We start from the raw sequence: 23,512 nt of genomic DNA, 5'->3' as shown, positions 1-23,512 counted from the left end.
CATAATTGCAAAATGGTTTTCTAATGATCAATTAGCCTTTTAAAATGATAAACTTGGATTAGCAACCACAATGTGCCATTGGAACACAGGATTGATGGTTGCTGATAACGGGCCTCTGTACGCCTATGTAGATATTCCATAAAAAATCTGCCGTTTCCAGCTACAATAGCCATTTACAACATTAACAATGTCTACACTGTATTTCTGATCAATTTGATGTTATTTTAAATGGACAAAAAAATTGCTGGATAGTATGATAGAGCTCTGCAGGCTATCTCTACAGTAGATTGCAACTCCGCTCCCTTTGGCAGTTCTATCTAGACGGAAAATGTTGTAGTTGGGAATGGAAATGTCAGTATCTTTGGTGGCATTTCTAAGCCAGGATTCAGACACTGCTAGAACATCAGGGTTGGCTGAGTGTGCTAACGCAGTGAATAACTCAAACTTAGGGAGGAGGCTTCTGATGTTAACATGCAAGAAACCAAAGCTTTTGCGATTACAGAAGTCAACAAATGATAGCGCCTGGGGAGAAGGAGTGATACTGGGGGCTACAGGGCCTGGGCTAACCTCTACATCACCAGAGGAACAGAGGAGGAGTAGAATAAGGATACGGCTAAAGGCTTTAAGAACTGGTCTTCTAGTGCGTTGGGTACAGAGAAAAAAAGGGGCCGATTTCCGGGCGTTGTAGAATAGATTCAGGGCATTATGTACAGACAAGGATATGGAAGGATATGAGTACAGTGGAGGTAAACCTAAGCATTGGGTAAAGATGAAAGAGATAGCATCACTGGAGGCACCGATTGAGCCGGTCTCCGCGTGTGTGGGGGGTGGGACAAAGGATCTATCTGAGACAGGTTGAGCAAGACTGGGGGCTCTACATTGAAAAAGTACAGTTAGAACTAACCGAAACAGCAATAGGCAAGGCATATTGACATGGGAGATAGGCATAAAGCAGTCACAGGTGTTATTCGAGAGAGCTGGTAATGGCGACGAAAGTTTAAGCTGAGGCTAAACAGATCAACAGGATGGGGTACCGTATAAAGGAACAGTCCAGCAGGCATCAGCTGTGTAGCTGAGTGATCATAAGGTCCAGTGAACAGCAATAAGTACGTCCGGGAGCAGTTCAGTGGCTGCTACGCTACAGGCGAGCTGGAGGCACGGCTGATGATTGCGTGTGCTAGCGGGCCGGGGCTAGCAGATGGATCTTCGTGGTCGTCGCAACGGGAAGCCTGTTGAAACCACATCAGACGATTACGTCGGCAGACCAGTCGTGATGGATCGTCGGGGCTCCGTGTCAACACTAGGAGGTCCCGTCCGGTTGACAGAGAGGTAGATAGCCGGGAGATGGGCCTGGCTCGAGGCTAACTGGGGTTAGCTTCAGGACAGTGGTGATTAGTGGTGATTAGCCAACAACGACAACAACCATTCGGTTGCAGCTAGCTAGTTGCGATGATCCGGTGTTAAGGTCCAGTGATTCAGTGATTCCGGCAGACAATCCGATATGCTCTGGCTCGATAGCGCGATGTGCAGACTGTCCAGACTTGCCGATAATTGTCCAGGCTAGAGCTGGCTGTTAGGTAGTGCAGGCCACGGCCACGGACAATGGTGAAGAGCGCTAACGGTGGCTAATAGCAAGTAGCTAGTTAGCTGGCTAGTTTCAGCCAGAGGTTCTGGATAAAAATGTCTGAAGAAATAATAGAAACCGTTCCACATTGGGTGAGGCGGGTTGCAGGAAAGTATATTTAGTTAAAGGATGGAAAGTGAGAAATATAATCGAAAAAGACACAAAAAAAAAAAACTGGCTATTTACATGAGGACACTACAGATAACACGACCGCACTGCTATGCCATCTTAGGATGTTAGCTAACCCTTCCCCTAACCTGAACCCTTTAACCCTTTTTTTTGTTACCGCAATATTTTGCACACGGCAGATGAAAGTGTTTCAGGGGTTCAATACTTTTAGCTTTGAAGCTCTGTCTCTCATCATCATTTACACATACATCGCCGTCATTGTAGCAGCCAGCCTCTTTTGACAAAACTAAAGCCAGTAAGGCCCACAAGACAGTGCTACTGCACATGGTTTAGCTGGGCCTCTCTCTCTTTCCTGTACTGTATGCACCCATAGAAAGTACACTGGCCAGTGTAGGCAGTACTGCTCTCTTTATTGACCTGCAGTACGTCAACTTCCTCATCATCCTACCAAGATGTTTGAGACCCCTCATATATGGGCTGAGGGATGGCGCCGTACAACCCGTTCCTACACTACTTAACTTGCAGGACTAGAAAGGTCAAGCCTGCTGTGATGGTACAATAGAAGAAAATGTGCCACTCTTTTTCATGTTCCTTCGAGCCGATTAACTTGCAAAATACTCCATAATGGGTGTCTTTGTATTTATCATGGAAATAAATAGTGCATATACCAGACGTACAACAGAACAGTAATGAAAAGATCTGGAGAAATGTTCCTTATCCATTTTTAATCATCATTCTTAAAATCCAACAACGTTAAACACATAGCACAACAATATGCAGTTAGCCTAAATTTAACAAGAAACAGGCAAGGCATCACAGGAAATTAAAAGAAAAAAGGTTGAGTGGGATGGGTGAAACCAAATCCCTGATTTAAAAAAAATACAAATAATAGTAGTAGTAATAATAAATTGTTACAAAATATTATTTAAATTTAAGTGCTGAGAATTTTACATCTATTTTAACCCAGTTGGGAGTAATTGGCAGAAGATGGTGTCTTTGAGGCTCCAGGCAACTCCTCCATGACTGCTGGTTGGGTCCAGGGCAAAGCTGGGACTTGTCTATGTAGTTTATTGTTTATTTGGATCCCATTAGCTGTTACAATAAAACATTTAAAAACATGAATGCATAAACAAATGCTTTTTGGTTTTCCTGTACCAATTAGCATCCCATTTTGACATAAAAAAGCATTACTTGTGTCAGAACAGACCTTATACAGTGACTACCAATATGTGGTAGCAATCGTTACAAAACCTTATATTGTATGATGTCCATAATTTATGTTTATTAAAATAAATATATACATATACACTGAGTGTACAAAACATTAGGAACCATTTTCCATGACAGACTGACCAGGTGAATCCAGGTGAAAGCTGTGATCCCTTATTGATGTCACCTGTTAAATCCACTTCAAATCAGTGTAGATGAAGGGGAGGAGACAGGTTAAAGAAGGATTTTTAAGCGTTGCGACATGGATTGTGTATGTGTGCCATTTAGAGGGTGAATGGGCAAGACAAAATATTTAAGTGCCTTTGAACAGAGAATGGTAGTAGGTGCCAGGCGCACCGGTTTGAGTGCGTCAATAACTGCAACGTTGCTGGGTTTTTCACGCTGAACAGTTTCCCGTGTGTATCAAGAATGGTCCACCACCCAAAGGACATCCAGCCGACTTGACACAACTGTGGGACGCATTGGAGTCCACCCTCCACCCTCTCACGGCTGAGGCTCTGCACACTCTTGGACTGCATCCTACATGGCAGGCCCCTCCTACCAGGTGACGCAGAGAGGATCTGTGTCTGCACTACGTACTCTCACGACTGGTGTCCCCCAGGGCTCGGTTCTAAGCCCTCTCCTCTTCTCTCTATACACCAAGTCACTCGGCTGTCATATCCTCACATGGTCTCCATCATTGCTCTGCAGATGACACTGAACTACTTTTCTCCTCCCCCCCCTTCTGACACCCAGGTTGCGACACGCATCTCTGCGTGCCTGGCAGATATCTCAGCTTGGATGTCGGCCCACCACCTCAAGCTCAACCTCGACAAGACGGAGCTGCTCTTCCTCCCAGGGAAGGCCTGACCGCTCAAAGACCTCTCCATCACGGTTGACATCTCCACAGTGTCCCCCTCCCAGAGTGCAAAGAACCTTGGCGTGACCCTGGACAACACCCTGTCGTTCTCTGCAAACATCAAAGCAGTGACTCGCTCCTGCAGGTTCATGCACTACAACATCCATAGGCTTTGCTCAAACCCTTCACCTCAACCCGAGCACTCCGTTCTGCCACCTCTGGTCTCTTGTCCTTCCCACCCCTACGGGAGGGCAGCTCCCGCTCAGCCCAGCCCAGTCCACGCCAAAGCTCTTCTCTGTCCTGGCACCCCCCTGAAGCTAGGACAGCAGAGTCCCTTGCCCATCTTCCGAAAACATCTGAAACCCTTCCTCTTCAAAGAGTATCTTAAATAATCCCACAGCACCCGCTCAAACCCCCTCCTCACCCCGACCCCCACAAAAAATAAATGAAAAAAAGAAAGCCTTTCGTGAACTAACACTCACACTTTACTTTTCTTTCCTTCCCCTTATTAGTTCTGACTTTGCTGATAGCTACTTTACTGAGGAAAAATGTACTTACTGTGACGTGGTTGTCCCACCTTGCTATCTTAAGATGAATGCACTAACTGTAAATCACTCTAAATTACAAAAATGTAAAATGAATCAACATGGGCCAGCATCCCTGTGGAACGCTTTCGACACCTTGTAGTCTATGCCCCGACGAATTGAGGCTGTTCTGAGGGCAAAAGGGGGTGCAACTCAATTTTAGGACAGTGTTCCTAATGTTTTGTACACTCAGTGTATATTTTTTAGAGGGTTTTCTATTTTATTGGGCTGAGAAGAGACAGTGGGAAAGATAGACAGCAAGTGAGTCACAAGGGCAGTGAGCCGGATTCAAACCATCGCTGACACCGGCAAGCATGTGTGCTTATAGGCGGCAGCACTTACCGCTAGTCCACCAAGGCCACAAATCATGTGGCTTTAACATTAACAGTGCAGACAAGCGATACGTGCTTATGCAGGTCTTCACAATGAGATTGTACAATGATTACTGGAGAAGCAGACTTAAAGGTAATAAACAATGATGTGTTTCTATTCATGTTAAATTAGTCTTACCACAGGAAACCCTCCTTAAATTCAGTGAACTTGTGACGGACCATGAACGAGGCCAGAGCGTCTGCTACCTGGGGAAACAAGAGCAATGTCGGTTTAGTTCCCAGACCGTTTAGTTCCCAGACATTGAGAATAGTATTTTGTGTGCAATATTACTTGCATATTGGCCTGAACTTACTATCGCAACAAAATGGGAAACAAAGACACATTTACCAAGCAGTTGTTCAGCCTCATACCCAGAAGTTTAAAAACCCACTCACTTTTTCAGGGGCGTCCTCATGGACAGCATGGCCACACTGAGGGAGCACCTGCATCTGGAACTTCCCTGAACACAAATGGAACACAAATCTTTATGTGCAACATACTTACATTTGATTTAGAAGATGTTACAGTAAAACCACAGGGAGTGGGGAACGATGTACAGTGGATTGTCAGTCACCATCAGAACCACAATTGTCAACAACAATCAACCTAACAAACATTAATCTGAGGCGGTCCTCACCTTGCATCTGTCCAATCGTGAGATCTTTGTCAAGCCTGTCCACACCTGTAAAGGGAAAAAATTTACACGCAACAATGTGTGATGTAGTCCAATGTCAAAGACAAATGTATTTGAATTACAGTTGAAGTCGGAAGTTTACATACACTTAGGTTGGAGTCATTAAAACTAGTTTTTCAACCACTCCACAAATGTCTTGTTAACAAACTATAGTTTTGGCAAGTCGGTTAGGACATCTACTTTGTGCATGACACAAGTAAATTTTCCAACAATTGTTTACAGACCGATTATTTCACTGTATCACAATTCCAGTGGGTCAGAAGTTTACATACACTAAGTTGACTGTGCCTTTAAACAGCTTGGAAAATTCCAGAAAATGATGTCATGGCTTTAGAAGCTTCTGATAGGCTAATTGACATCATTTGAGTCAATTGGAGGTGTACCTGTGGATGTATTTCAAGGCCTACTTTCAAACTCAGTGCCTCTGCTTGACATCATGGGAAAATCAAAATAAATCAGCCAAGACCTCAGAAAAAAAATTGTAGACCTCCACAAGTCTGGTTCATCCTTGGGAGCAATTTCCAAACGCCTGAAGGTACCACGTTCATCTGTACAAACAATAGTACGCAAGTATAAACACCATGGGACCACGCAGCCGTCATACTGCTCAGGAAGGAGACGCGTTCTGTCTTCTAGAGATGAACGTACTTTGGTGCGAAAAGTGCAAATCAATCCCAGAACAACAGCAAAGGACCTTGTGAAGATGCTGGAGGAAACAGGTACAAAAGTATCTACAGTAAAAACGAGTCCTATATCGACATAACCTGAAAGGCCGCTCAGCAAGGAAGACACTGCTCCAAAACCGCATTATAAAAGCCAGACTACGGTTTGCAACTGCACATGGGGACAAAGATTGTACTTTTTGGAGAAATGTCCTCTGGTCTGAAAAAACAAAAATAGAACTGTTTGGCCATAATGACCATCGTTATGTTTGGAGGAAAAAGGGGGAGGCTTGCAAGCCGAAGAACACCATCCCAACCGTGAAGCACAGGGGTGGCAGCATCTTGCTGTGGGGGTGCTTTGCTGCAGGAGGGACTGGTGCACTTCACAAAATAGATGGCATCATGAGGAAAGAAAATTATGTGGATATATTGAAGCAACATCTCAAGACATCAGTCAGGAAGTTAAAGCTTGGTCGCAAATGGGTTTTCCAAATGGACAATGACCCCAAGCATACTTCCAAAGTTGTGGCAAAATGGCTTAAGGACAACAAAGTCAAGGTATTGGAGTGGCCATCACAAAGCCCTGACCTCAATCCTATAGAAAATGTGTGGGCAGAACTGAAAAAGCGTGTGCGAGCAAGGAGGCCTACAAACCTGACTCAGTTACACCAGCTCTGTCAGGAGGAATGGGCCAACATTCACCCAACTTATTGTGGGAAGCTTGTGGAAGGCTACCCAAAATGTTTGACCCAGTTTAAACAATTTAAAGGCAATGCTACCAAATACTAATTGAGTGCATGTAAACTTCTGACCCACTGGGAATGTGATGAAAGAAATAAAAGCATCAATCATCAAGCAAATCATTCTCTCTACTATTATTCTGACATTTCACATTCTTAAAATAAAATGGTGATCCTAACTGACCTAAGACAGGGAATTTTTACTCTGATTAAATGTCAGGAATTGTGAAAAACTGAGTTTAAATGTATTTGGCTAAGGTGTATGTAAACTTCCGACTTCAACTGTATATTGAAAACCCCATTTAAAATCATGTGGATTAAAATGTACTGAATCGAGGGACTCACCAGCGAGCAGGAGCAGTTTTGGCACAGGGCAGGAAAGGAAGAGGGCAGACAGGCCACTGAACCAGCCCTCCCAGTACTTCTCTGTCTTTGACAGATCAATCTGCCAGGTATAAATGGTCTCCTTCTTCACCTAAGAAAGCCAAGAGACAGTTAACCTTCATTTACTCTTCATGTACACACTACAACAGACCGTGTAAAGGTGGGAAATGACATACACACTCCCCCAAGATGACATATGCACCCAGATGTATACACCAACTACTAATGCCTAATAAGATCCATACATACAAACCCACCCGAATAAATGGGTATAAAATATATTTAAAAAAATAAACATTACATTTTCCCCCAATCATCCCATCCCTAACCTCTTGGTCATCCTCCTTCTTCCTTTTGTGGTTGGATTCTCCTTCCTCTTCTTCCTCCTCTTCCTCTTCAATAATGCCGTCGCTGATGCTCTTGGAGACGCCTGGACTGTTGAGGGGTTCCTCACATCTATGGAGGAGGTCAAAACTTGTGTTTAGTTACAGGTCCTGAAAAGTCACATCTTGAAGTTGATTCATTTAAAAAGGTCTTTGTCCTCTGAGCCCGTTTTTCCCAGGTCCAGACATACTTTTTCACCTGGCCTCCCATGGACACACGAGCTGACTCAACGTTTCGGATCTGTCCACTCTTCACACTGATGGGGGAGGGACAAGATCAGAGAACACATTACTTGGATTACGCTCTATTAGTAAAGCATTTGCTGAGTATTTTTACACTTCTGCATGTATGGACAGCATCTCACCTCCACTCAATGGCATTCTCCACAGACTTAAAGGTCTTTGGTCGACTCCTGAGGAAATTCTGCATACTGTTTAAGGCATCCATTGCTGTGCCTGAATAAACACAATAGCGGAAATATTATGAACTAATCACTCAATCAATAAATTGATGACTACACCTAGTGTCATATCATAGTTTAAAACAATGAATACATCAATTAATCTTATGTCAGCTCCTCAACTGCTGCTTGTTTGATCATCAAATGACAAGTCCCGATCATGAGACAAACACAAATACCATAATCACCTTCCACGACATCAATCACACACAGACCAAGTAACGACGGCACGTGGTTTGCTGCAGCGGTATGAACTGCTATAGCTCCACCCATGCTGTGTCCAATCATCATGATCGGAGGTGGGTTTTCTCCATAGAGTGCTTCCACCACTTTGCCAATGTCCCTGGTGGAGAGAGGAGACAAAACCAGCATAAATCAACTGCTGGAACAATCTCACCCATACAAACCAGCCTAATCCAGCTCCTCAAACAATCACACCCAACAGAAGATAGACAATATAGAAATCTCTATCCCTAAGTTTCCAGAGCAGAGATGGAAAGAGATATCAGTTTCTTCCCACTGGCACTTTGTTAAATGTAAACAAGACTATTCTGGGGTTGCAGCAAGCCTGTTTTCTCTCCTTGCATCAAACAGCAGATCAGTGTCTCAATGGGAGGCAGCAGCCGATAGCTCATCTGACTCAGTCCTCCTCTCTCTCCAGCAGGTTCTCTCCACCCCCCTACAGTACAGCAGCTGATAGCTCATCTGACTCAGTCCTCCTCTCTCTCCAGCAGGTTCTCTCCACCCCCCTACAGTACAGCAGCTGATAGCTCAACTGACTCAGTCCTCCTCTCTCTCCAGCAGGTTCTCTCCACCCCGCTACAGTACACCTCCACCACTGCCTCCGGTCGTGTCCGGTTCCCTCCCATCTCAACAACACAAAATCTTCCCCATCACTCACCCTGCGTAACACTCATCTCTGAGTGTGACAGATTACAGAGAAAACATTCCTGACCTGGCAACTTACTTGGCCATTGTTTCCGCTGAGAGATCGTCAGAATTCTTTACTTTGGTGTCACCTTTGTGGGACAGAAAATAGTAAATAAATAAATAATAATACTATTGAGACCATGAATATGAGGTAACCAGATGGAATGTGTGTTATCATGAGGGAGAGTTAGCCACTCACCATGGGCCCTGAGGTCCATAGCCACCACCCTGCAGTTAATTCTGCTGTATATCACCGCCTGCAAACACAAACCCACTCTGTGTTGACTGTTAACACAGTTAACAGTCTGTGTTATTATGAAGGCAGGCTCACAAACATACAGCTCCATCTTCAACAGTCACTCAATACAACCTTACAGTGCCTTCAGAAAGTATTCACACCCCTTGACTTTTTCCACATTTTGTTGTGTTACAGCCTGAATTTAAAATATATTTTTTTGTCACTGGCCTACACACAATACCCCATAACGTCAAAGCGGAATTATATTTTTCAAATTTGTAACAAATTAATTTAAAATGAAAATCTGGAATGTCTTAAGAGTCAATAAGTAATCAACCCCTTTGTTATGGCAAGCCTAAATAAGTTCAGGAGTAAACATTTGCTTAAAGCTGCAATAATGTAACTTTTTGGGCGACCCGACCAAATTCACATAGAAATGTGTGTTATAGATCTGTAATTCTCATTGAAAGCAAGTCTAAGAAGCGGTAGATCTGTTTTATGTGCACAATTTCTATGCTTCCCGTTCTTATGTTTAGTTTTTGCGTCTTTTACTTTCGATTTTGTACACCAGCTTCAAACAGCTCAAAATACAACATTTTTAGTTATGGAAAATATATTTCACAGTGGATCATAAACTAGAGTCAGCCGCAGGCCAGAACATAATTATAAATCATTTGTAGACTGCAAATTAACTGCAAGAAGCCCAAACATATGTTTGACTAAAACATAATAATTTCAAACCTTGCTTACATGCATCATGTTATGGGTATGCTTGTAATCTTTAAGGACTGGGGAGTTTCTCAGGATAAAAAAGAAACGTAATGGAGCTAAGCACAGGCAAAATCCTAGAGGAAAACCTGGCTCTGTTAGGTTGGCTGGGGAGCGTCGGTGCACAGCTATTTTCAGGTCTCTCCAGAGATGTTCGATTGGGTTCTGGCTGGGCCACTCAAGGACATTCAGAGACTTGTCCCGAAGCCACTCCTGCGTTGTCTTGGCTGTGTGCTTAGGGTCGTTGTCCTGTTGGAAGGTGAAACTTCACCCCAGTCTGAGGTCCTGAGCGCTCTGGAGCAGGTTTTCATTAAGGATCTCTCTGTACTTTGCTCTGTTCATCTTTCCCTCGATCCTGACTAGTCTCTCAGTCCCTGCCGCTGAAAAACATCCCCACAGCATAATGCTGCCACCACCATGCTTCACCGTAGGGATGGTGCCAGATTTCCTCCAGACGTGACACTTGGCATTCAGGCCAAAGGGTTCATTCTTGGTTTCATCAGACCAGAGAATCTTGTTTCTCATGGTCTGAGAGTTTTTAGGTGCCTTTTGGCAAACTCTAAGCGGGCTGTCATGTGCCTTTTACTGAGGAGTGGCTTCCGTCTGGCCACTCTACCATAAAGGCCTGATTGGTGGAGTGCTGTAGAGATGGTTGTCCTTCTGGAAGGTTCTCCCATCACCACAGAGGAACTCTGGAGCTCTGTCAGAGTGACCATTTGGTTCTTGGTCACCTCCCTGACCAAGGCCCTTCTCCCCCGATTGCTCGGTTTGGCCAGGCGGCCAGCTCTAGGAAGAGTCTTGGTGGTTCCAAACTTCTTCCACTTAAGAATGATGGAGGCCACTGTGTTCTTGGGGACCTTCAATGCTGCAGAAATGTTTTGGTACCCTTCCCCAGATCTGTGCCTCGACACAATCCTGTCTCGGAGCTCTACGGACAATTCCGTCGACCTCATGGCTTGGTCTTTGCTCTGACATGCACTGTCAACTGTGGGACCTTATATACAGTTGAAGAAGGAAGTTTACATACACCTTAGCCAAATACATTTAAACTCAGTTTTTCACAATTCCTGACATTTAATCCTAGTAAAAATTCCCTGTCTTAGGTCAGTTAGGATCACCATTTTATTTTAAGAATGTGAAATGTCAGAATAATAGTAGAGAGAATGATTTATTTCAGCTTTTATTTCTTTCATCACATTCCCAGTGGGTCAGAAGTTTACATACACTCAATTAGTATTTGGTAGCATTGCTACATTGTTTAACTTGGGTCAAACGTTTTGGGTAGCCTTCCACAAGCTTCCCACAATAAGTTGGGTGAATGTTGGCCCATTCCTCCTGACAGAGCTGGTGTAACTGAGTCAGGTTTGTAGGCCTCCTTGCTCGCACACGCTTTTTCAGTTCTGCCCACACATTTTCTATAGGATTGAGGTCAGGGCTTTGTGATGGCCACTCCAATACCTTGACTTTGTTGTCCTTAAGCCATTTTGCCACAACTTTGGAAGTATGCTTGGGGTCATTGTCCATTTGGAAGACCCATTTGCGACCAAGCTTTAACTTCCTGACTGATGTCTTGAGATGTTGCTTCAATATATCCACATAATTTTCTTTCCTCATTATGCCATCTATTTTGTGAAGTTCACCAGTCCATCCTGCAGCAAAGCACCCCCACAGCAAGATGCTGCCACCCCCGTGCTTCACGGTTGGGATGGTGTTCTTCGGCTTGCAAGCATCCCCCTTTTTCCTCCAAACATAACGATGGTCATTATGGCCAAACAGTTCTATTTTTGTTTCATCAGACCAGAGGACATTTCTCCAAAAAGTACGATCTTTGTCCCCATGTGCAGTTGCAAACCGTAGTCTGGCTTTTTTATGGCGGTTTTGGAGCAGTGTTTTCTTCCTTGCTGAGCGGCCTTTCAGGTTGTCGATATAAGACTTGTTTTACTGTGGATATAGATACTTTTGTACCTGTTTCCTCCAGCATCTTCACAAGGTCCTTTGCTGTTGTTCTGGGATTGATTTGCACTTTTCGCACCAAAGTACGTTCATCTCTAGGAGACAGAACGCGTATCCTTCCTGAGCAGTTGAAAAACAAGTTTTAATGACTCCAACCTAAGTGTATGTAAACTTCCGACTTCAACTGTAGACAGGCGTGTGCCTTTCCAAATCATGTCCAATCAATTGAGTTTACCACAGGTGGACTCCAATCAAGTTGTAGAAACATCTCAAGGATGATCAATGGAAACAGGATGCACCTGAGCTCAATTTCGAGTCTCATAGCAAAGGGTCTGAATACTTATGTAAATAAGGAATTTCAGTTTTTTTATTTTTAATACTTTTGCAAACATTTCTAAAAACCTATTTTCGCTTTGTCATTATGGGGTATTGTGTGTAGATTTCTGAGGATTTGTTTTTTTATTTAATCCATTTTAGAATAAGGCTGTGGCTGATCTTGCTCTGTTTTGAGACCGGTGTGACTTTTTGCAGAAAGTACAGATTGGCTCATCAGATATTGTTTCCCAAAACCAATGTTATAGGATCTTTGCGAGGATTTAAGATCTACTTTAGAAAGGCAAACACATGCCATTCCGGTGCACATCAAAGTGCTATCCACCCTCGGGTATGGGCACTTTTCAGCGGGAGCTTGCCGATCGGCATCTCACATCCCTCGATGAGCCAATGTTTTGGATGCAATCATCAGCAAAGCGAGCTGTAACATACAATTTCCATACACCATTGTACAACAGGTTAAGAGGGGTTTCTTTGCCATCAGTGGGTTCCCAAATATATTTTTTTAGCAATAGACGGCACCCACATCGCCATAAAAGCACCATCCAAAAATGAGTTCAACTAGGCAATGATAACAGAAAAGGCTTCCACTATTAAATGTGCAGGTGATGATGTAATGCGCAAAAAAACACTACTGAATGTGGTGGCAAGGTTGCCAGGTGAAACGCATGACTCGTTCATTCTGCAGAACAGCAATGTTGGCCTATACGCCTACAGGAGGGAGCTGTTGAGGATGGATGGCTTATTGGTGAGTGTTGCCTACTCATTTGAAGTATATTTGACATTGCTAAAGCAACTTGAATTGTCCTCTCTTTGTAGCCATGTTTTAATTTTGACTGGTCAAACCACAACTGAGCGAGTCAAATAAAACCTTTCGGTTGTATTCAATCTCTGGACTGTTTGATAAATCACACTTTTTCTAAGCATACGAACATTCTAAATTCAATTAGTAAGTAGTATGTGACCGTTGAGTCATGGTAATCTCCTCTTATGCACTCTGGACATGCGTTGGTAGTACCAAACTCGCTAATGGCCTGGTACTCAGGGCTCTATTGTCCCTCTAACACATCAACACATAATCAAAACAGTATCATGCTTTTAAAACTCACCTAACTGTGATTGATTTGAAGAAAAAAATATGGAAAATATGGACATTGTGTATGTTGTTTCAACACAATGAAATGGATAGCACTTTCTAAGGTGATGATTTATTCAAGACACCCATATGCATATTCGAGCTTATGCATAGGCCTATATACAGTGGGGGAAAAAAGTATTTAGTCAGCCACCATTTGTGCAAGTTCTCCCACTTAAAAAGATGAGAGAGGCCTGTAATTTTCATCATAGGTACACGTCAACTATGACACACAAATTGAGGAAAAAAAATTCCAGAAAATCACATTGTAGGATTTTTAATGAATTTATTTGCAAATTATGGTGGAAAATAGGTATTTGGTCACCTACAAACAAGCAAGATTTCTGGCTCTCACAGACCAGTAACTTCTTCTTTAAGAGGCTCCTCTCTCCTCCACTCGTTACCTGTATTAATGGCACCTGTTTGAACTTGTTATCAGTATAAAAGACACCTGTCCACAACCTCAAACAGTCACACTCCAAACTCCACTATGGCCAAGACCAAAGAGCTGTCAAAGGACACCAGAAACAAAATTGTAGACCTGCACCAGGCTGGGAAGACTGAATCTGCAATAGGTAAGCAGCTTGGTTTGAAGAAATCAACTGTGGGAGCAATTATTAGGAAATGGAAGACATACAAGACCACTGATAATCTCCCTCGATCTGGGGCTCCACGCAAGATCTCACCCCGTAGGGTCAAAATGATCACAAGAACGGTGAGCAAAAATCCCAGAACCACACGGGGGGACCTAGTGAATGACCTGCAGAGAGCTGGGACCAAAGTAACAAAGCCTACCATCAGTAACACACTACGCCGCCAGGGACTCAAATCCTGCATTGCCAGACGTGTCCCCCTGCTTAAGCCAGTACATGTCCAGGCCCGTCTGAAGTTTGCTAGAGTGCATTTGGATGAACCAGAAGAGGATTGGGAGAATGTCATATGGTCAGATGAAACCAAAATAGAACTTTTTGGTAAAAACTCAACTCGTCGTGTTTGGAGGACAAAGAATGCTGAGTTGCATCCAAAGAACACCATACCTACTGTGAAGCATGGGGGTGGAAACATCATGCTTTGGGGCTGTTTTTCTGCAAAGGGACCAGGACGACTGATCCGTGTAAAGGAAAGAATGAATGGGGCCATGTATCGTGAGATTTTGAGTGAAAACCTCCTTCCATCAGCAAGGGCATTGAAGATGAAACGTGGCTGGGTCTTTCAGCATGACAATGATCCCAAACACACCGCCCGGGCAACGAAAGAGTGGCTTCGTAAGAAGCATTTCAAGGTCCTGGAGTGGCCTAGCCAGTCTCCAGATCTCAACCCCATATAAAATCTTTGGAGGGAGTTGAAAGTCCGTGTTGCCCAGCGACAGCCCCAAAACATCACTGCTCTAGAGGAGATCTGCATGGAGGAATGGGCCAAAATACCAGCAACAGTGTGTGAAAACCTTGTGAAGACTTACAGAAAACGTTTGACCTGTGTCATTGCCAACAAAGGGTATATAACAAAGTATTGAGAAACTTTTGTTATTGACCAAATACTTATTTTCCACCATAATTTGCAAATAAATTCATTAAAAATCTCACAATGTGATTTTCTGGATTTTTTTTCTCATTTTGTCTGTCATAGTTGACATGTACCTATTATGAAAATTACAGGCCTCTCATCTTTTTAAGTGGGAGAACTTGCACAATTGGTGGCTGACTAAATACTTTTTTCCCCCACTGTATGAGCCCAAGCCCGAAAAAATCTCCTGAATTAAAATAATGATTGTGCTGTTATACAATACATAGCCTACCGCAAATTATGCAAGGCAGAAAAACATTTAAAAAACAGATTTAAAATGTCTTTGGTACATAATATGGTACTTATTCAAAAAAAGAAAAATGTATAGTAACCGCCATTGAGTGTGGACTGTATTATTATGCATACTGGATGGACTGGTTACCTTATGCTACGTTCCAAACTTTCTATCCATGAGTTTGGGAGAGAACGTATAGGCCTAGGCGATGCAGTTGGTTCATTGATTGTGCAGGGCTGCTTACAGAGTTAGCCTACAATTATAGTGCATTTGTATTTGATTTTGAATAGCCTAGTAATAGGGCATTTTTTATATTTTCATAATTAATAGGCTGACATTACCTTTAGCTACAGAATATCTCACCACCGTGTGTTTCCATCTCCTCCTCTCTCTCCTTCATTCCTTTCTCGAGCGTGCAGAGAGAGGGGCTGTCAACAGTTTAATTAAATATGTTTTGTTGTGAAAACATGTTACTATCGATGTTCCAGAACAGATTTCACTTGGTTTCCCAAATTAAGCACTGGGTAGCTGCAGGAACAGGGTTGGAGAGCCCATGGCATACAGAGTTTAGGCGAAATATCACCTGTTGCGCAGCAACACGATTCATGCTTCTCAAACAGTGGTTGATGAAATAACCGGAGAAGCATACCCAATAGGATTGAAAAAGGAACCGGACGGAAAAGCGGCCTCCATTTGCTATTCGAGTGCATAATGATGACATGTCTTTTTCCTCCTGCCCCTGTTCCTGCCCATTTGATAATGGGACATTCTAAATTGAATTAAATTGATTTATTAGACTATATTACAATGTATTTATTATACTTTTTTTTTATTATACTGTTCCGAAGGTGCGTATCAGCAGCTTGTATGCAGCTTCTATGCCTGGAGGCCTGGAGATGCTAAACGTCTTTATGTTAATTAACGGTCAATTACCGTGAGACCGGCAGTCTTTTCATGACAATAACCAGCTGACAAATTTTCATTCATACAGCCCTAAACACAACAAAATGTGGAATAAGTCAAGGGGTATGAATACTTTCTGAAGACTCTGTAAATGCAGGACATGTTGTGATGGTATGTGTGTACATAAAACAGTATGTTTGCTCTTTCTGGTATTTGATAGTATTACTCACAGTGAACACAGCCCAGGAGAGAGCAGAGTGGCCTCCTCCATGGAGCAGGAGCAGCACAGGACCATGCTGGCCGCTGCTGTAGATTCTGAACGTGTGCAGAGTAGTCAAGGAATATAGAGTACAGACACATTCACAATGGAGATATGCTTATGATGCACTGGATCAGGAGTTAAATATTACACTGTATAAAATGACTTCTCTTCAGTAAGTGTTTCAAAAATATGATACATCATTCATGGTTCAATTCCATGTGTAGATGAACAGTAGCACACTTATGGGAGCCACATTAAAGGATATATCTTTGCCATTATTGTTTTCCACTTCTACATCTTCCATCGCTTCAAAGTATTCACTCCAGGACAGAGGGGAGAAGTCTCTCTTCCGTCCAGGTCTGTGTGTTAGCCAGGGAGTATCAGAAACAAAAAGAGGATTTTAAAAAGTGGGTAAATCCATTTGAATTCAATCACTTTTTGACGGCACCCCTTTAAATTTGAAAGAAACCTTCCATACATATTTGCCCATTGTAGAAATGCTCAGAACAGTGACTTTTTGGACCTGAATGCCAAAACATTCAAGAGATAAAGGTGCTCAAAGTTGACCTATTTGCATACCCCACCATACCATGAGACATCCATGTTTTCATCATTGGAAAAGATAAACGGTTGAGATTGATATCATTTAACTATTTGATCATTGAAAAAAAAGTGTTTAAAAAAAAACGATGTCATTTTGTAACCTTAAATGCAGTGGCGGCTGGCCGATAGAGGGCGCTAGGGCGCCGCCCCCTTAAATAAAATTATTTAAAAAAATAAAATAAAAAATAAATAAAAATAATAATAATAATAATAAAAACATCAGTATGTCAATATTTGTGTGTTTGAAATATGGAATGCACACAGTAATATGTGTAAGATATGATAGGAAATCATATTCGCAACCTTTCCTCTGCCTGTCAAACGCCTCGTCAGCTCTGGGCGATACAGAAAGTGCCCCGAGGAGGCGGGTCTACGTAGCAGTTAAGCCAATTGCTAATTTAAGATATGAATGTATGACATAAAATGTAGCCAATCAGCGATCTTAAATCGAATCCAAGGAGGGCGATTATTTTATCGCCCCAAGCTCGCCCCTGATAAAATAAGGACCGGGCTCCAGTGGCGCCATTTTTACTAGACGACAATGGCGAGCGCAAACGTTACTCCTCCAAGACCCAACCCTAACTCGGTGAAATCTCTCCTCCAAGATCCGTTTGAGAGGAGAACTTTGTCAGAGAAAGTTCGGGTGAAAGAGCTGGGCCCAGATCAACCTGACCTCTCAATCAGACAGCAGGCTAGCGAGAAAGGGAAGCAGTATATGCGCGGCTTCTCCCGTAGCTGGTACACCAGGAAGGCTTGGCTAGCTGGGTGCACTGATGCTAATGCTTTATTTTGCTTTCCGTGCTTGCTTTTTAAAACGACGGGGTCAGATTCAGCATGGACAGGTACCGGAGTGAGGGATATGAAGCACCTGTCAGAGAAGGTAAAGAAACATGAGAACACCAGGGCACACATGGACAACTCTGTAAAGCTAGCTGTATTAGGAAGGGTGAACATTGCTACGCAGCTGGATGACGGCCACAGGATTGCGGTGAGGAAACACAATGAGGAGGTGGATAAAAACAGGCACATTCTATCCAAAATTATCGATTGTGTGAAGTTCTGTGGGGCTTTTGAGTTGGCCTTGCGTGGGCACGAGGAGACTGACTCCTCGGACAACCCCGGCATTTTCCGGGGCTTAGTGGATTTTGTTGCCTCCCTCGACAGTGTGCTGGAGGAGCACCTGAAGACAGCTACCGTTTTTAAGGGCACGTCAAAGACGATACAGAACGAGCTGTTGGACTGTATGCTGTCAGTGCTTAAGGATTACATCCTGGAGGAAGTAAAGAGTGCTGATTTTATCGCCATTCAAGCTGACGAGACGACTGACGTTTCCACCCACTGCCAGTTGGTGCTTGTGATACGCTACATCGATGCTAAAAGTAACGTCCAAGAGCGTTTTTTCGAGTTCATTTTGATCGAGAACGCAACCGCCGACACCATCGCTACAGCGCTGCTGGAGAGGCTCAGCACCATACTCTCACATGGACAAAAGGCCAAACTTATTGCCCAGGCTTACGACGGAGCAAGTGTGATGAGGGGAGCCACTGGCGGAGTGCAGCGTAAAATAGTGGATGTGTACGAAAATGCGCACTACGTCCACTGCTATGCACATCAGCTGAACCTCATCATGCAGCAGGCTACTTCACGCATCCCCAGGATCGGCACTTTCTTTTCCGACCTTGCAGGATTTTCTGCTTTCTTCTCCAGGTCTCCCAAGCGAACCACCGTGCTTGACGAAGTGGTTGCGCATAGACTCCCCAGAGCCTCTACAACACGGTGGAACTTCCACAGTCGCGCTGTAAACACTGTGTACGAGTACAGGGATGACCTCCTAACGTGTTTCCAGACCATCAGAGACTCTGGGAACTTTGATGCCCCGACTGTCAGAGAGGCGGGGGGCTTTGTGAGGATGCTCGAAGACGAGGCTTTCTGTTTTTTCCTGGCACTGTTCCACAAGATCATGCCAAATGTGGACATGCTTTTCAGCCAGCTGCAGAAGAGGAACATCGACCCTGTCTTCATTAAAGCACTTGTCCAGAGGTTCACAGACAGCATGCTAACAATCAGGTAAATAACTATATTTACTATTGGCTGATAAAGATGTTGTTAGAAAGATGAATAGTTCACTTACAACAGTTTAAAAGCCTAAATGTGTCTGGTCATCAAAGTGAGTGATTATCATAGAGCCGTCACAATTATATTTGTTTTAGTATTTTAAAAGGAAAGAGAAGACACAATCAGACGTTGATAATAATGCAGGAAAGTACTACACAGTTTGTAATAATTATTCAGGTGTCCACCAGGTCAATTTCTAGAAGAGGCCTAGTTGTTATTGAAGATTAACTTTATTGCTAAGTGCACAGCAGAACAAAATGATGTTGCATCCCTCTCACAAATGTAATAGAAAAAGGCTTTAAAACGTAATAACATCAGTTAATGATGTACATCACAGGTTAAAAGCAGTTACTAGACATAGTTTGTTTGTATATACACACTATCTGTCTGTCTGTCTGTCTATATATATATATAAAATTCCTGTACAAATAAGATGACAGACACACACACACAGAGCAGCTCTGGCTGCATGTTTCTTTGTATATAGTTGACCTTAGCATAAAAAATCCAGTTATATATGGTACTCTAGAAAGTCTTAATAGTGTCTTTGCTAATATTACTGTATATATGTTGTTTTGTATCAATTAATTGTTGCAGTTCTGGAGCACATTAACAATTAGTCACATTTAGTATGATCATAAAATACTGTATGCTATTCTTCCAGTCAAAGGTTTGAGTTCATCCACTTGATATCCATTTCTATATTATACATCCTTTTATACAGTGTAAGATTTCCTATAAACTTTATAATAATTTCATGTTATTGTCCACTTTCCACTCTGTTCTGACAGCATGCCTGTTGCGTTGCCTGTTTACTACCAATGGTGAAAAGTTCACTTTAAATGCAAATGAAAGGCTTGGGTTTGTGTAATATGTTTTTGTGTAAGAATGCCTCAACTTTTTAATATTGGCATTAAATAATTACTGAATGTTTCACTGAGCACTGCTGTCCTGCAGTTTGTGTTAAAATATATCGCGATGGTTACAGGAAAAAAAAAGTATGGCACAGCCCCACCGAGAATATTTTTCACCAGCCGCCACTGCTTAAATGTCAATTATCAAAAAATGCGTAAAACACATTTTTTTTATTCACATATGTTGTAGCTTAAACCCTATTTTACGTATTCTGAGGTTTTTGTGTTGTGATGTTCTTGAATACAAGCTGGGTGTCATGTTTTGGCTGAAATGGGAATACAATTTAAATTTAAACTTTCAAATGGTACCACAAAGATGGTTAGAAGTCCACACATCAGAGAAATTTAACTTGAATGGGAATAGCTGTTGTTTTCAATTATACTGTCAATTCTCTATAGGAAACCAATTGAAATCATAGAAATATAGATAATAGAATACCTACACATTTAAGTTGACTTTCGATGGTGGGTGGACCGGTGGCCATCTTTGTGGTAGTAATTAGAAGTAAAAATTTCAATTTAATTTACATTTCAATGGTGTACCAGCTAAATTGCTGTGGTCTGGAGGAATAGGTCCATTCTATGAATTATATTTATATGATTGAAATGACACCCACCCTGTATTCAAGAGCATATGTCTCAACAGATGGCTGGCACAACACAAAAACCTCAGATAATGTAAAGTAGGGTCTAAGCTACAACAAATGCAAATATGAAAAAAATTGTAGTTTACGCGTTTTTTGATAATTGGTTTACAGGTTAATAATGTCATGTTATATATATATATATTTATTTAAAAAACAATAAATTATTAAATACTTTGAAAACCCTGTTTGCAAGCTTTTAAATTATATAAAACTATGGGCCTATGATGAGCCTACGACTGCAGTTTTGATGACGGAGAGAGGAAGGGGGAGGGATACCTACACATCAAAGAGGGTGGCATAAGTTTAGCTATACCGGTTCATAAATTGAGCCATCAACGACCCATATGAAATACTAATACTGAAGAATATGGAGGCAGCATAATCCATAAAAGATTCGTAGCTAGTAAGCTAACTTATTTCATAACACGTTAGCTTGTTTACTGGGACTTACTGATGATGATGCTCTTACTGTACTGACCTGTCAAAACCAAATTAGGTCAAAACCAGCTGGCTGTCGCACTTGAATGGAACAACTAAACAACACGTGAATAGGAGCATTGTTCACCACAAGATAATAGGATTGAAAAGCCGCATTAGTTTCAGTTGTCAGATTTAACCGTTATCTAGTTAGCTTGCTACTTAGGTAGCAATGTCGTGAATTTAGCTAGCTACAGTAGCTAGCTCTACCACAAAAGTTAAACAGAGGACGAGACGGTTGTTGGCTCATGTTAGTTATGCATTCACAAGTTGAAGGGCTTAGCTACAAGAGCCAGACAACTATCTGATTAAAGCCTCGCCAACCATCTCAAAACTAGCTGTGAACTCACCCCATTCTCATTTTAGACCGCGACTGCAAGCCTCCTTCTGGCACGGGAGGTCTGGAGGCTAACACATTCAAATGCAACTGTTTCTCCATGCCGTCGAACGCGGGGCCAAGGCCGTTCAGTCAAATACCAAATCGTTCCCCTCCTTCGAACCATACGATTTTCCTCCAGCACCGGGTAGCTATTAACAGCTAGCTATAAATTGACAACTGCAAAGATTGTTTATCCTCTCACAACTAGTCACCCCCCACAACACGACCCGTTTGCCAATTGGCACATTGCACTCTGGGATATGTATGCGCACTGTCAACCATTCTCAACTAAACCATCGAGATACAGTCATAAAAAACTATATTTCACAGAAAACATGGTGTAAGTGTAGAACCTTATTTTTATGACGTAATCAAATAAAATCAAATAAAATTGTATTGGTCGCGTACACATATTTAGCATATGTTATTTTGGGTGTAGCGAAATGCTTGTGTTCCTAGCTCAAACAGTGCAGTAATATGTAACAATTCAAAACAATACAAACAAATCTAAAAGTAAAATAATGGAATTAAGTAAAATATAATTATTAGGAAGAGCATTGTCTAAATATATATCTGTAGAATATATATATATATATATATATATATATATATATATATATATATATATATATATATATATATATCTGTAGAATACGTAGGATAGAATAGTATATATACAGCAATAGTTGAATGGGATGGCATTGACTAGAATACAGTATATACATACGAAATTAGTAAAACAGTATGTAAACATTATTAAAGTAACCAGTGTTCTATTATTAAAGTGACCAGTGATTCCATGTCTATGTACATAGGGCAGTAGCCTCTAAGGTGCAGGGTTGAGTAACCGGGTGGTAGCCGGCTAGTGACAGTGACTAAGTTCAGGGCAGGGTACTGGGTGGAGGCCGGCTAGTGATGGCTATTTAACTGTCTGATGGCATTGAGATAGAAGCTGTTTTTCAGTCTCTCGGTCCCAGCTTTGATGCACCTGTACTGACCTAGTCTTCAGGGTGAACAGGCCGTGGCTCGGGTGGCTGATGTCCTTGATGATCTTTTTGGCCTTCCTGTGACATTGGGTGCTGTAGGTGTCCTGGAGGGCAGGCAGTGTGCCCCCGGTGTTATGCATTGGGCAGACCGCACCACCCTCTGGAGAGCCCTGCGGTTGCGAACGGAGCAGTTGCCGTACCAGGCGGTGATACAGCCCGACAGGATGCTCTCAATGGTGCATCTGTAAAAGTTTGTGAGGTTCTTAGCGGCCAAGCCAAATTTCTTCAGCCTCCTGAGGTTGAAGAGGCGCTGGTGTGCCGTCTTCACCACACTGGCTGTGTGGGTGGACCATTTCAGATTGTCAGTGATGTGTACGCTGAGGAACTTGAAGCTTTTCATCTTCTCCACTGCGGCCCCATCGACGTGGATGGAGGCCTGCTCCCTCTGCTGTCTCCTGAAGTCCACGATCAGTTCCTTCGTTTTGTTGATGTTGAGGGAGAAGTTATTTTCCTGGCACCACTCCACCAGGGCCCTCACCTCCTCCTTGTAGGCTGTCTCGTCGTTGATAATCAGGCCTACTACTATTGTGTCATCTGCAAACGATGATTGAGTTGGAGGTGTGCGTGGCCATGCAGTCATGGGTGAACAGGGAGTACAGGAGGGGGCTGAGCACACACCCTTGTGGGGCCCCTGTGTTGAGGATCAGCGTAGTGGAGATGTTGTTTCCTACCTTCACCACCTGGGGGCGGCCCGTCAGGAAGTCCAGGACCCAGTTGCACAGGGCAGGCCCCGAGCTTAATGATGAGCTTGGAGGGTACTATGGTGTTGAAGGCTGAGCTCTAGTCAATGAACAGCATTCTTACATAGGTATTCCTCTTGTCCAGATGGGATAGGGCAGTGTGCAGTGACATGGCGATTGCATCGTCTGTGGATCTATTGGGGCGGTATGGGGGTCAAGTAAGGTGGAGG

General features: G+C 42.8%; 1 protein-coding gene across 1 annotated transcript; it reads right to left on the bottom strand.

Annotated features, from left to right (window-relative positions):
- Positions 1 to 2,458: 2,458 nt before the first annotated feature.
- Positions 2,459 to 21,811, bottom strand: LOC311136147 (protein phosphatase methylesterase 1-like). Its single transcript, XM_084170236.1, has 14 exons — positions 21,528 to 21,811; positions 16,687 to 16,780; positions 16,390 to 16,482; positions 9,231 to 9,288; positions 9,069 to 9,120; positions 8,290 to 8,444; positions 8,006 to 8,096; positions 7,832 to 7,897; positions 7,587 to 7,713; positions 7,219 to 7,348; positions 5,415 to 5,459; positions 5,173 to 5,237; positions 4,916 to 4,983; positions 2,459 to 2,845 (listed from the first exon to the last, which is right to left on the bottom strand). The coding sequence occupies exons 1-14, from the start codon at positions 21,614 to 21,616 to the stop codon at positions 2,842 to 2,844; spliced, it is 1,137 nt and encodes a 378-aa protein (XP_084026362.1). The 5' UTR covers positions 21,617 to 21,811; the 3' UTR covers positions 2,459 to 2,841.
- Positions 21,812 to 23,512: the final 1,701 nt, after the last annotated feature.

This window comes from Coregonus lavaretus (assembly GCF_964263955.1).
Source record: "Coregonus lavaretus genome assembly, chromosome: 10".
In the NCBI taxonomy this organism is placed as follows: Eukaryota; Metazoa; Chordata; class Actinopteri; order Salmoniformes; family Salmonidae; genus Coregonus; species Coregonus lavaretus.
Note: the sequence above shows the minus strand (reverse complement) of the source record. Positions and strands in the feature narration are given on the sequence as shown.

What these genes read in the sequence shown, in the direction of transcription:
- LOC311136147 (XM_084170236.1), bottom strand. Translation starts at nt 21,616, where the DNA reads ATGGAGAAACAGTTGCATTTGAATGTGTTAGCCTCCAGACCTCCCGTG. An exon ending in AGAAGGAGGATGACCAAGAG is followed by an intron (nt 7,349 to 7,586) that starts GTTAGGGATGGG and finishes TGGCTTTCTTAG; the next exon opens with GTGAAGAAGGAGACCATTTA. An exon ending in ATGAGGACGCCCCTGAAAAA is followed by an intron (nt 4,984 to 5,172) that starts GTGAGTGGGTTT and finishes TTGTTTCCCCAG; the next exon opens with GTAGCAGACGCTCTGGCCTC.